The sequence below is a fragment of the Oryx dammah genome, unplaced genomic scaffold, assembly GCF_014754425.2.
Source record: "Oryx dammah isolate SB20612 unplaced genomic scaffold, SCBI_Odam_1.1 HiC_scaffold_26, whole genome shotgun sequence".
NCBI classification, from domain to species: domain Eukaryota; kingdom Metazoa; phylum Chordata; class Mammalia; order Artiodactyla; family Bovidae; genus Oryx; species Oryx dammah.
In genome coordinates, this window is record NW_024070210.1 from 43,078,007 (window position 1) to 43,090,178 (window position 12,172).

The 12,172-nt window shown below is 34.3% G+C and overlaps 1 protein-coding gene across 3 annotated transcripts in view; it reads right to left on the bottom strand.

Moving 5' to 3' along the window:
* The window catches only part of SPPL2A (signal peptide peptidase like 2A), a 53,500-nt gene that overhangs the window by 21,852 nt on the left and 19,476 nt on the right, over positions 1 to 12,172 (bottom strand). For 2 of the 3 annotated variants that reach the window (XM_040226509.1, XM_040226508.1), the window contains exons 2-8: positions 11,899 to 12,014; positions 11,406 to 11,588; positions 10,395 to 10,484; positions 9,724 to 9,857; positions 5,328 to 5,479; positions 1,313 to 1,409; positions 777 to 878 (exon numbers count right to left, since the gene is read on the bottom strand). In XM_040226509.1, coding sequence (XP_040082443.1) covers positions 777 to 878; positions 1,313 to 1,409; positions 5,328 to 5,479; positions 9,724 to 9,857; positions 10,395 to 10,484; positions 11,406 to 11,588; positions 11,899 to 11,949 — 809 coding nt within the window. In that variant the 5' untranslated portion in view covers positions 11,950 to 12,014. Of the gene's footprint in view, positions 1 to 776; positions 879 to 1,312; positions 1,410 to 5,327; positions 5,480 to 9,723; positions 9,858 to 10,394; positions 10,485 to 11,405; positions 11,589 to 11,898; positions 12,019 to 12,172 lie in introns of all 3 variants that reach the window. The other variant, XM_040226507.1, reaches the window with a different exon arrangement.

The following is a 12,172-nucleotide window of genomic DNA, read 5'->3' on the forward strand; positions in this document are numbered from 1 at the left end:
ACTACTGCACTAAGAAAAAGTTGAAAGCCTGCTTCAGAAGAAAGTATATCAGACAAAAGTGCATATTTATCCTTAATCTTTGAATTTTACATGTCTCTTTTTAGAAAGATAGCTCATAACAAAGGATATGATGTTAATATACTTCCAGATAGCTAAAGCATAAAGGAAATGAGAGCTATACATCAAACTCTACCAGAAACTGACAACTAGCATGAATAATTATCAACTGATTATCATACTTAGAGCTGCCTACAATTGTATCAACTCTCCTCCCAAATTTTGGGCCATTAAATCCCTTGGGGTTTTAATAATTTTATTAATAAACTGTTAAAATTATTTTCTGGTTTTCTTCCTGCAAATAGAAACCTATGTATTTTCTTATATTTCTTTCTTTCTCACATGAAAGGTAGCATATGCTAGATATTCTTGCATATTTGGCCTATTTCAGTTAAAAATAAATCCTGGAAATCACTGCATATCAATTCACAGAAATCTTCATTTTTGACAGCTGCATTGCACTTCACTATGTGGCTACACCATAAATAAGTGTATTTTTGGAGACTATTTCAGTTTAGATGTTTAAAGCCTAGTTTATATTTCCTTCTCTAGACAACCTCAAATCCATTAGCACAAGATTTCTTTATTCAAGTATTTAGCATGTTTCAAGACTAGGGTGTTCTGGGGGAAAAAAATCCATAACGAACAATTATCAAGGCTAGATGTGAAACAACCTATCCTTAGTCTAACCTAAAAGGAAATACAATGAGTATTCATACCTATCTTCATTTCGAAACACAGCCCAAACAACAGCTACTGCTATGCACAGTCCAGAGAGAAAAATAAGTCTCACTTCAATGCTCTTGCCACGACAGGTAATCCTAAAAGACAGTTTGAAATACATTAATTTACCCTAAAAATGAAATACAGTGTTCACTTAATGTAACAAATGAATGTCTGCCACAGTGAGAAGAAAGTTTTTGAAACCTCAATTTTAAAGCCTTGACTTTAATTTCTATGAATGACACATAATAAAATATTCACCAGTTCAACAGAACTGTGTTGATGAAAATGCCTATATCTGTGCTGTCCAATACCACAGCCATTAGCCACATGTGGTTATTTAGCACTTGAAACGTGGCTAATGGGACTGGGCAAGTGAATTTTTAATTTTATTTAATTTTAATTATTTTTAATTAAAATAGCAACATGTATATTAGACTTCACAGGTTTACAAAAAAAGGTCCTATTTTTCCTCGTATTGTTTTAAATTACAAAAACCAGTATTATGGGCTTCCTCACAAGAGATACATACGTGCATTGTCCACATTGTATCTTACGAACTAGTGCAGCAAGACAGTTGTACAGACTCATCGCTGATGCTATGCAGAAAATTGCTATCATAACATAAACTAGAAAAAAAGACACCAAATTATATGAGAATAGAGGAAACACGATAAGGAAACATGGTAAGAAAACTTTTATACAATTAATATTCTTTAGCTTTCTTATTGGATCATAATACTTTCAATTCAGTGACCATATCATAATCTGAATTGGTTACTAAACTGAACACACTTAGATCTTGAGCTTTAAGGATGGTATTTCATTTGTTGTTTCAGTTCCACTACATACTACTAGGATTTCTTTACGGGCTGAGGCTGGCTCTGCAATTTGTTTTCTTTTTTTAAAAAATTTTACTATTACAGTTGATTTACAATACTGTATTAGTTTCAGGTGTACAGCTTCAGATTCTTTTCCATTATAGGCTATTACAAGATAATAAATATTGTTCCCTGTGCTATATAATACTCATTGTTTATAATAGATAGTGGGATATATGTTAATCCTATACTGCTACTTTATCCCTTTCCCCTTTAATTGTAAATTTCTTTTATATGTCTGTCTTTCTAATTTGTAAATAAACTGATCTGTATTATTTTTTAGATTCCACATACATGATATCATATTATATTTGTCTTTCTGTCTCAGTTAACTTAGCATAATAATCTTTAGGTTCACCCACGTTACTGCAAATAGCATTATTTCATTGTTTTTTAATGACTGAGTAATATTCCATTATATATATATCTCATACCTTCTTTACCCATTCAGCTACTGTTGGGCATTTAGGTTACTTCCATAATTTGGCTATTGTAAATAGCACCACAATGAACATAGAAGTAGAAAGTATTAGCTGCTCAGTCGTGTCCAACTCTTTGTGACCCTGTGGACTGTAGCCCACCAGCCTACTCCGTCCATGGAATTCTCCAGGCAAGAATACTGGAGTGGGTTGCCAATTCCTACTCCAGGGAATTTTCCCAACTCAGGGATTGAACCTGGGTCTCCTGCAACACAGGCAGATTCTTTACTGTCTGAGCTGCCAGGGAAGCTCCTAATGAACATAAGGATGCATATATGTTCTATTTAGTTTTTTGTTTTCTGAGAATAAATACACAGAAGTGGAATTGCTGGATCATATGTTAGCTCCATTTTTAGTTTTTAAGGAACCTCCATACTGTTTTCCATAGTGGCCACCCCAATCTATATTCCCATCAACAGTGACAGGAGAGTTCCCTTTTCTCCACACCCTCTCAAAAATATTATTTGTAGACTTTTTGAAGTTGGCCATTCTGACAGGTATGAGATGAAATCTCATGTAGTTTTGATCTGCATTTCTCTAATAATCAGTGATGCTGAGCATCTTCTCATGTGCCTATAGGCCATTTGTATATTGTCTTTGGAGAAATGTCTATTTAGGTCTTCTGCCCTTTTTCTGATTGGGTTGTTTGATATTGAATTATATGAGCCATTTGTGTATTTTAGATACTAACCCCTGCTGGTTGCATCTTTTGCAAATATTTTCTCCCAGTTCATACACTGTCTTTCAGTTTTGTTTATGGTTTCCTTTGCTATGTAAAAGCTTTGAGTTTTATTAGGTCCCATTTGTTTATTTTTGCTTTTATTTCTTTTGCCTTCAGAGACTGACCTAAAAAAACATTGCTAGGATTTATGTTAGTAGCTATGCATTTTATCATTCAATGATTCAAAGTCACATGTTCGTTAAAGATGTCTATGAAGTGAGTTGGAGACATTTGTATTTAAATGGAAGAATTAATAAACCACTTAAAATACTTTTTGTTTATTTTTTTAGTGGAAATGTTTTACTTTTCAAAAATTTATTTATTTTAATTGAAGGACAATTATTTTACAATATTGTGGTGGCTTTTGCCATACATCAACATGAATCGGCCATAGGTATACATGTGTCCCTAAAATATTTTTAAAAAGCTTAAAGACGAGAACTTCCACCTACTTTAGACATTAATCATGATGTCTATATTTTCCTATGGGGAATTCATCTCTAATAACTTTACATGTGGTAAAACCAAATCCACTTAAACAGACCTCATTGTCTGGATATGATATTAATGTATTAAAATTCACAAATGTTTTTCTATATTAGCTATGCTTGGTTGAAAATTACTTAAAATTAAAAACATTTGATCTTGCTGTTGTTAAAAACAGGAAGAAATTATCATGCTCTAAAAGTATTACTTTGTGAGATTTCTCGAAATTTTACAATGGAAATACACATTTTAACTGAATTTTGAAAATTCCACTAGATTTCAGAAAACTATAACTTTGTTTTGTATGTCAGAAAAGACAGCAAACTAGAGACAGTAAATAAGGGGCAGTAAATTAACCACTTTCTAATTGGTGATCTTGGACAAATTATTTTTTCATTGGCTTATTATTTGTTATTATTGCATATATATGACAATCTAAGTAGTAAGATTGACAATCAAAGATTGCCAAGTTTGTTTAGTCATCCACCAAAGGTCTCCAAACCAAGATTTTAAACTCTAGTGGAAGTCATGCTGTGGAAGCCATACCAGAGTTTTAGTGTCCTACTATACCTAAGAAAATGATTTGGCATGAGAGAGCATTTGGCAAATATAACTATCTTTAGTTATTTTCTTGAACATGACTTAACATAAGACGGCATGGAGAATCTTAGCAATTTAATACATTGAACAGATTAAGAAATGGCATCAATTTTAGCCATAAGGAACCATTTGAAAGTGTATTAAATTTCACAATATCACACAAAATTGTCAGAGTCATAAGTAGACCCCATGTCATGGGATAACCATGAGGTTTAATGATCTTCCTCCTCCTACACTGAACATTACAGTTACAAACAGGGTCAATGTTTAAATAGTGATGAGTTTAAGGAAATCCCTTACCAAAAACTAAAACATGCTTTTAGGGTAAAGTAGAGAAATCTCTTTGTTCTATCAAAGACCACTAAATATATCAATTGAGGGTCAGACACACAATTGAAGGCTGAGAATTTAAAACAGAAAAATTAGCTGTGCAATGACAACATAATATAAATACCACACTGGTATCCACTCTCCCAACCACATATCGAAATGAGTGATATTCCAAGAATAATTTTTCTAATTGGAAATATATATAAGTATAGTTTTAAAACTGCTACCATAGGAGAGGAGAAATTGAAAACTAAGGTGAAACTAACCTGAGGCCTCAGTTTTCTACTCCAGAAACTTATACTATTATTCTCTAAATAAACATTTTGTAGCTGGTGGTGGTTTTCATAAAGGGTTTTTGCTAATTCTCATTAGGCACACTCTCTTTTTCCCTGTGCTCCCTTCTCCTTCTGCTACGTGTTGGCCACAAATGGCAAATTTCCATCTTATCAGAACACTAAGTAGAGTGTTCAGGGGATGGGCAAACCATGACCCCTTCCTTCCTCAAGGAAAAAGTATCATTTACTCTCTAGACTAAAAGCAAGCACCTGTGTGTTTTTAGATGTAGTATGATCTTAAATGTTCACACAAGTAAAACAAAATTTAAGCAATACTATATTTTGCTTTGCAAACTGAAAAAAAGGACCAATCACACTTTAGGAGTAAGTAGAAGCAATAAATTCATAATTTGAATAATCTTCTATTAGATTTCATGTAACTGTAGCTACCAAGAAATCCTTAGTCTGCTGCTTAGATACCAGTCTATTATGCTTTATCTGCAAAGAGGAAAACTTAGGGACCATAGCAATTCTTTCAGGTTGTCCATGAAGAAGTGTTCTTATTTTGAGTCACAGTATATTTTAAATCAGAATTTTTTTTTTTAATCCCAGAGTAACAGGGACTTAACATTTTTGACAGTTTAAAAAGTTAATATCACTTTTTAATTATTCACTTAAGTTTTCCAGTTGAATGCCTTAAAGGAAAAGATAAATCTGGCAAAGTAAATGAAAAGATTGTATGCTAAAAAGTAGCAAATATAAAATGATTTCTTACCCAACCATTTGTAGAAGAAGTAAAGTAAGACCATCATAATACAGCAGATGACCACAAATATTATAACTGTTAGAGGACTAAAAGTAAAGTATTCTTCCTTCTTTTTCCTCATTTCTCTGTCTTCAGTGTTTGTCATTGCCTTCATGTTTTCCCTGCATAAACACACACAGAAACTTCAGCAACCTCTGCCAAGTACAGTTATTTTTAAAATCTATCTGTAATACTAACTTAAAGTTGTTTCTGATTACAAAGTTAATATACTTAAAAAGTTATACACCATGAAAAAATACTTAAATCTAGAAGTAAAACTCTCTATAATTCTACCCTTCAGAGTTGGTGTGTTATGAAACTATTTTTTTCTGGAGACAAAACTGCTGAAACAGAAGATATTACATAGAAAATTAATGTTTTTGGTGATGTTTATATTATCTAATTTGGAAACTACACTGATGTAATGTTTCAAATAAAAACCAATTCTTTTTATACACTTAATATTACCAACTTGCAGATAGTAAACTACTTTTAAAATTAAGCTTCTCTTCAAAAAAAAAATAAATAAAATTAAATTAAATTAAGCTTCTCTTCAATGTAAAACACTAACATTCTATCAGTCAGCTCAGTATTTACTGTAAGTCTGTTTGGTGCTCATCAACATATTATGAAGGATTCAAAAGAAGTTCAAGACATAGCTTTGTCCTACCTTGATTCAAGGTAGCAAAATATAGTTTCTAATTCTCCCAATACCCCTTCTGGGGTCACACAACTAGAGAAAGGCAGACACAGGAGCTGAAGAGGAAAGGGTCACAAGCTTCTTCTATTGAGCAGTCAGTTTCTGTTCTGTCACCTTGTCTCTTCCCAGTTATACAGAAGCCACTAACGTATTTTTCCGGCACCAGTCCCTTCAACTCTGGTTTACTAAAATGGTATTCCCGATCGCTCCTTGGCCTTTTGGCTAAGATCAAGTGTAAAATGGTGTTCTGCTTCTTTTTCATATATCCTGACCCTTTTCACCAGGTCTGTGCTAAATATAAACTTTAGGTTAAAAAAAAAAAAGATTTATTTCTATCAACTGGTACATTTGCTAAACTGCTTATTTATCAACATGCCACTTTCTCATCAGAAAACTGCGTATCAGGATGGTTACTATTCCACGCATCTGTGACTCTAGGGAGGCTGCCTGGTAAAGGAGCAGGGAGAAGGTCTGAGGAGGAAAACACAATACTTCCCTGAAACTGTAGAGCCAGATGACAGGGTATTAACAGAGTTTCAACAAAAGTGGTACTTGAGTGGGAAAACATGCCCACCTTTGGATAAATTCATTGCAAACATTTATTTAAGGACATTTCTATCACAGAACCCATATAAGGCACAATAACCAAAAAGTTATATATTCATATTCAATTTATACCAGGTAATTTATTGAAGGAAAATATATTCTAGGTTTATATCATGTTAAAATAATACAACTCTTCTTTTTTTAAAAATCTGTATTCAAATCAGGTCAAGAGCCACAGGCAATAGGAAGCTAAGCTTTCTTTCCTGCCATCTTGAGTTTATGATGAGGACCAGTTATATGCATGCATGCTCAGTTGCTCAGTTGTGTCTGACTTCTTTGAGACCCCATGGGCTGTAGTCTGCCAGGCTCCTCCATCCCTGGGATTTTCCAGGTAAGAATACTGGAGTAGGCTGCCATTTTCTTCTTCACCAGTTATATGAGGGCTCAGTATAACAGGAGTTTAACTCTCTACTGAAAAGTCTTTATATGGAATCTAAGCATTTTTCCTTTTTTGCATAAAGTACATCTTTCATTTGGCAGGTTAATTCTGGGTTATGAGGTCCTGTTCTGGTAAACTTTTCCTTTCCTAAGCCATATTCTCTTTTCCTTTCTCTTTCAGTCTAACTCTCTTTACTTGCTAATTGCTCCTGCGTTCTTTTTTAAAATGAAGATATAGAAGACATATAACATTAACATTAATTTCAGGTGTACTACACAATGATTTAATAACTGTATATATTGCAAAATGATTACCACAATAAGTTTAGTTCACACCCATCAGCACATAGTTAAAAAGATTTGTTTTTCTTGTGATGAGAACTTTTAAGAGCTACTTTATTCGCAACGTTCAAATATGCAGGAGAGAGTCATTCGCTTCGGCCACTGTGCTGTGCGTCACCAGGACTTATTTATCTTATGACTGGAAGTCCGCACCTTTTGAGCACCTTCACCCATTCTTCCCGCCCTCCACCTCCCCACCTCTGGTAACCACCAATCTGTTCTCTGCATCTATGAATTCATTTTTTAAAAGATTCCACACATAAATGAGATGTTCTGGTATTTATCTTTGTCTGACTTATTTCACTTAGCATTAAGTAATACCCTCAAAATCCAGCCATGCTGTTGTAAATGGTCCTTATATCAATAACTCTACTTTTTATGAAACTTATTCCATTTTACCATTGAGCAATACTCTTTCTCTATACTGTCACTCCCACCTACAACATACACATTTCATTTTTTCTATCTTTATCCTACTTTCTGGGCTTCCCTTGTAGCTCAGTTGGTAAAGAATCTGCCTACCATAAAGGAGACCTGGGTTCAATTTCTTGGTCGGGAAGATCTCCTGGAGAAGGAAATGGCAACCCACTCCAGTATTCTTGCCTGGAGAATCCTATGGACAGAGGAGCCTGGCAGGCTATAGTCCATGGGGTCACAAGAGTCGGACACGACTTAGCGACTAAACCACCACCACCACATCCTACTTTTAGAATTGGTCACTTCAATTTCAAAATCCTTAACTCTGCAGGTAAAAGATATCTCTTCTCCCAACCTAGTTACTGAAGGCAAAACATTGTTTGTTTTTGTCCATCATCATGTTTTATGATTAAGTCAACTTGTATGTACTGCTCTCCCACCTCCTATTTTCTTGAGGAAGAGCCTGTCCTGACAGGTACATTAAGCTTGCCTTGCTAACTCAAAGTCCATGGACCAGTTTGTTAAAAAATACAGAATCTCAGCATTCACCCCAAGCCTATGAAATCTGAATTTTTAAAAATTTTAATGGACATGGGTTTGGGTGGACTCCGGGAGTTGGTGATAGACAGGGAGGACTGGCGTGCTGCAGTTCATGGGATCACAGAGAGTTGGACATGACTGAGCGACTGAACTGAACTGAATGAGATCTCATAACAGTTTGTATTCACATTACATCTTGAGCAGCACTACTCTAGAAAAGAAACAATTTACATAACAATGTAAGTACAGTGATAATCTATATTAAATGGAAAAACATTTTCAATGAATCAGTAGCTTTTCAGAAATTATAACATTTTACCATACGATCTAGAAAATGATTTTGGAGATCTTCCATACTAGGCTTTATAAAGATTAATAGTGAAAAATATAATGCTTACTTATGTGAAGACATGTGACTAAAACATGCTGAAATGTGTTTTCCAAATATGTAAAATATTTTAAGCTCAATACTCTAGGAATCTATGCTTGTTAGATTTCTCTTACTGTAAGTCAATCAAATTTTAGTATTTTGAGAAATTACAAATAAGCTTATTAGCTTTGCTGCTGCTGCTGCTGCTAAGTCGCTTCAGTCGTGTCCGACTCTGAGTCGTGACCCCGTAACGGCAGCCCACCAGGCTCCCCCGTCCCTGGGATTCTCCAGGCAAGAACACTGGAGTGGGTTGCCATTAGCTGGCATCAAATAAGCCCTTTTTAGTGGAATCTATAGATCAATTCACAAGGTGAACATATTGTCCTTTATGCACAAAATAATGTGCTCTGAGCATAATTTTTTACTCAGAGTTATGAAAATGAATTGATTCTTCTAAACTACACTGCCTGCTTTAATCTACAGCAAAAGGTACATAACTGTAAGAACACTGGGTTTAGGTTTTTATTAAATAGACAAATCTAAATTTCATGTACCTTTGAAATTTCTATATTTAAATTAAAATATGGACATGCTTAATTAATATCCAATTTCTAAAGCACTGAATAGAATGGTGAGGTCACACTGTAATGATTCAACTCAGGAGGAGCTGAAAAACTTCCCACCCTGTTTATTTTCTTCCAATCTAAGCGAATAGGTACATTAGAATGCTAACTATCTCCACCTTTTCTGGGTGAGGTAATAAAACATTTTCATTTAAGAGCCTTTGGTGAAATTTCGATGTTTCCTTGCCAGAAGAACAAGAGGAACCTACAACTCCCTTCTTCTCAGTGAAAAGTTGAAGATCTCTGTGAGGACAAACCTACAATCTAACGTTGTCAGCACTGTCTTCTGCGAACATGTAGAACTTTAAGTGTTGTTACATGAGAAAATGATTAAACACAATAATTTTTTAACCATTTATCTTAAAAACAATGAAGTTTAATTAAGCTTACAATTCAATTAGCCCGCTCCAGTATCCTCCTAATGCCACAGTGAATACAGCAATTACAAAAATAACCACCATAGTATAGTCAAAGTTAGGCCACGATGGAGAATACATTTTCACAATAATGTTATCTCCGAGAGTCTGAAATGCAAAATAACAGTTAATACACTGGAACTCATTTTCTTTTTACTATAGAGTATGGCAGCAATATTCCAATTTCATTCTGGAATGGACAGGATATATAAGACAGTCAAGAATAACAGAACTATTTTGAAAACAATATAGTCTCGTCAAAATTATGAGGCGCTGCTTTATTAAAAGCAAAAGTGTGGTGTTTCATACATTGACATTTTGTTCAAGGATTTAAGATTAAGAAAAATGATATAATACAAAGATTTTAAAAAGGTCGAAACAAAGAAATGTTTCTTTCTTTCTTTTTTTTTTTTTTTAAGAAATGTTTCAAACATCAAGACTCTGAATGTTTCAAAATGTTTCTCAAACATCAAGACTCTGAAACACCATGTGCTAAATGGGGAGGGGCTGAATAAGATTCGAATAAGACTAGCAAGTTTCATCTTACTAGCAAATGGAACATATATAATAATTTAAATATCAGTGGTTTAAAGTACAAAATTGTACTATTTATAAACTTTATCTAACAGATAATTATTAATTTACCTGCTTCATATCTTTAAAGTCTTTGTAGTTTATAAAAGCAATCAGTATTTTCACATCAAGAAATTCAGATTTGTTCCCTGAGGGAGGAAACTAAAAGAAAAAAAACATTATGAAAACGTATGAACTACTAGTGTATTTACAGAATAAAGTACACATTATTCATTAACTACAAATATCTTTTTTAAGTTATAAAACAATGTTTCATGTGTTCTTTCTTAATATTATAATATTAAAAAGGATTCAAACTGGAATCTTTTTAGCATAAGTTTAAATTGATATTTTATACACACACACACACGTTCCTAACATATCTTGTCTATTTTAGGAGTGGAAAAGAAACAAAATTTTCCAATTAAACACCTATTATAACCAGAATGTTTAGTAATACTACCATCAGATTATTCAAAACTCAGCCCCTATAGCACAGGGAACCCAACTTAATGTTATGTGGCAGCTTGAATGAGAGGGGAATTTGGGAGAGAATGGATACATGTATATGTATGGCTGAGACCCCCATCAATCAATCCTAAAGGAATCAGTCCTGAATATTCATTGGCAAGACTGATGCTGAAGCTGAAACTCCAATACTTTGGCCACCTGATGCGAAGAACCGACTCACTGGAAAAGACCCTGATGCTGGGAAAGATTTAGGGCAGGAGGAAAAGGGGACGACAGAGGATGAGACGGTTGGATGGCATCACCAACTCGATGGACATGGGTTTGAGTAGGCTCTGGGAGTTGGTGATGGACAGGGAAGCCTGGTGAACTGCCATCCATGGGGTCGCAAAGAGTCGGACACAACTGAGAGACTGAACTGAACTGAGACCCTTCACTGTTCAGAATCTACCACAACATTGTTTGTTAATCGGCTACATCCCAATAAAAAACAAAAAGTTTAAAACAAAACCCCCAAAACACTCAGCCCCAAACCACACACAAAGAATATAATTCACTTCCTGTAATATTTGATATCAAGAACTCAAAAGAAGTTATTATAGTTTAATAACTTACTAGGACACTGTTATTGGCAACCAACAAAGCTTCAGCACCTCCTGTTTGTGCAATTTTGGCTTTTTCAAGAAAATGGCAGGTTCCCCACTGTACCACAACTGCTTTGTTCTTTATTCCATCAGGAGGAATATCAGAAATGTTGCAGAGTGGTGTGGTAGTCAGATTCATCAAACTAGTGGAAGTCTGGAAAGAAGAAATGTCTTTAATAATATATATATCATATTTCACCCTAAAGGCATTCAAAGAGAGTATCAACATTGGTTTAACAAAAAGTTCTTTTAAATTAGAAACATTTGATGACAATCAGGCTTTGAGGTAGGTATTTTTTAATTTTCTAACTTGTTTTTCTCATAAAGAGAAAAATACTACTAAAGCAAAAGCAATAAATATTAATCATAATGTTATAATTAGGTTACACACTGAAACATTATAACCACTCATTCTCACCATTCAATATTTTGTTATAAATAAACAGGAACTGTGATTTACTTACTGCATTTTCTAGGGTACTTGGAAGAGATGTCCAGTGCGGGTTATACAGCATGCAGTAGTCCTTAGACGGTGAAGGCGTGCCATTTCCAGAGGCGTGGAGGATTGCTTCTTGAGCAGCTGTCTAGGACACAAACAGTAATTTTCACAGTGGCAATGATTCAGCTTGCCAAGAACTAAGGATTTTAATAAAGCTATTTATATACAGGTTTGAACACACTTCCTTAAGGGGCAAGGTCCTCCAATGAACTTCTCTGAGGAAACAGTAAAACTGTACA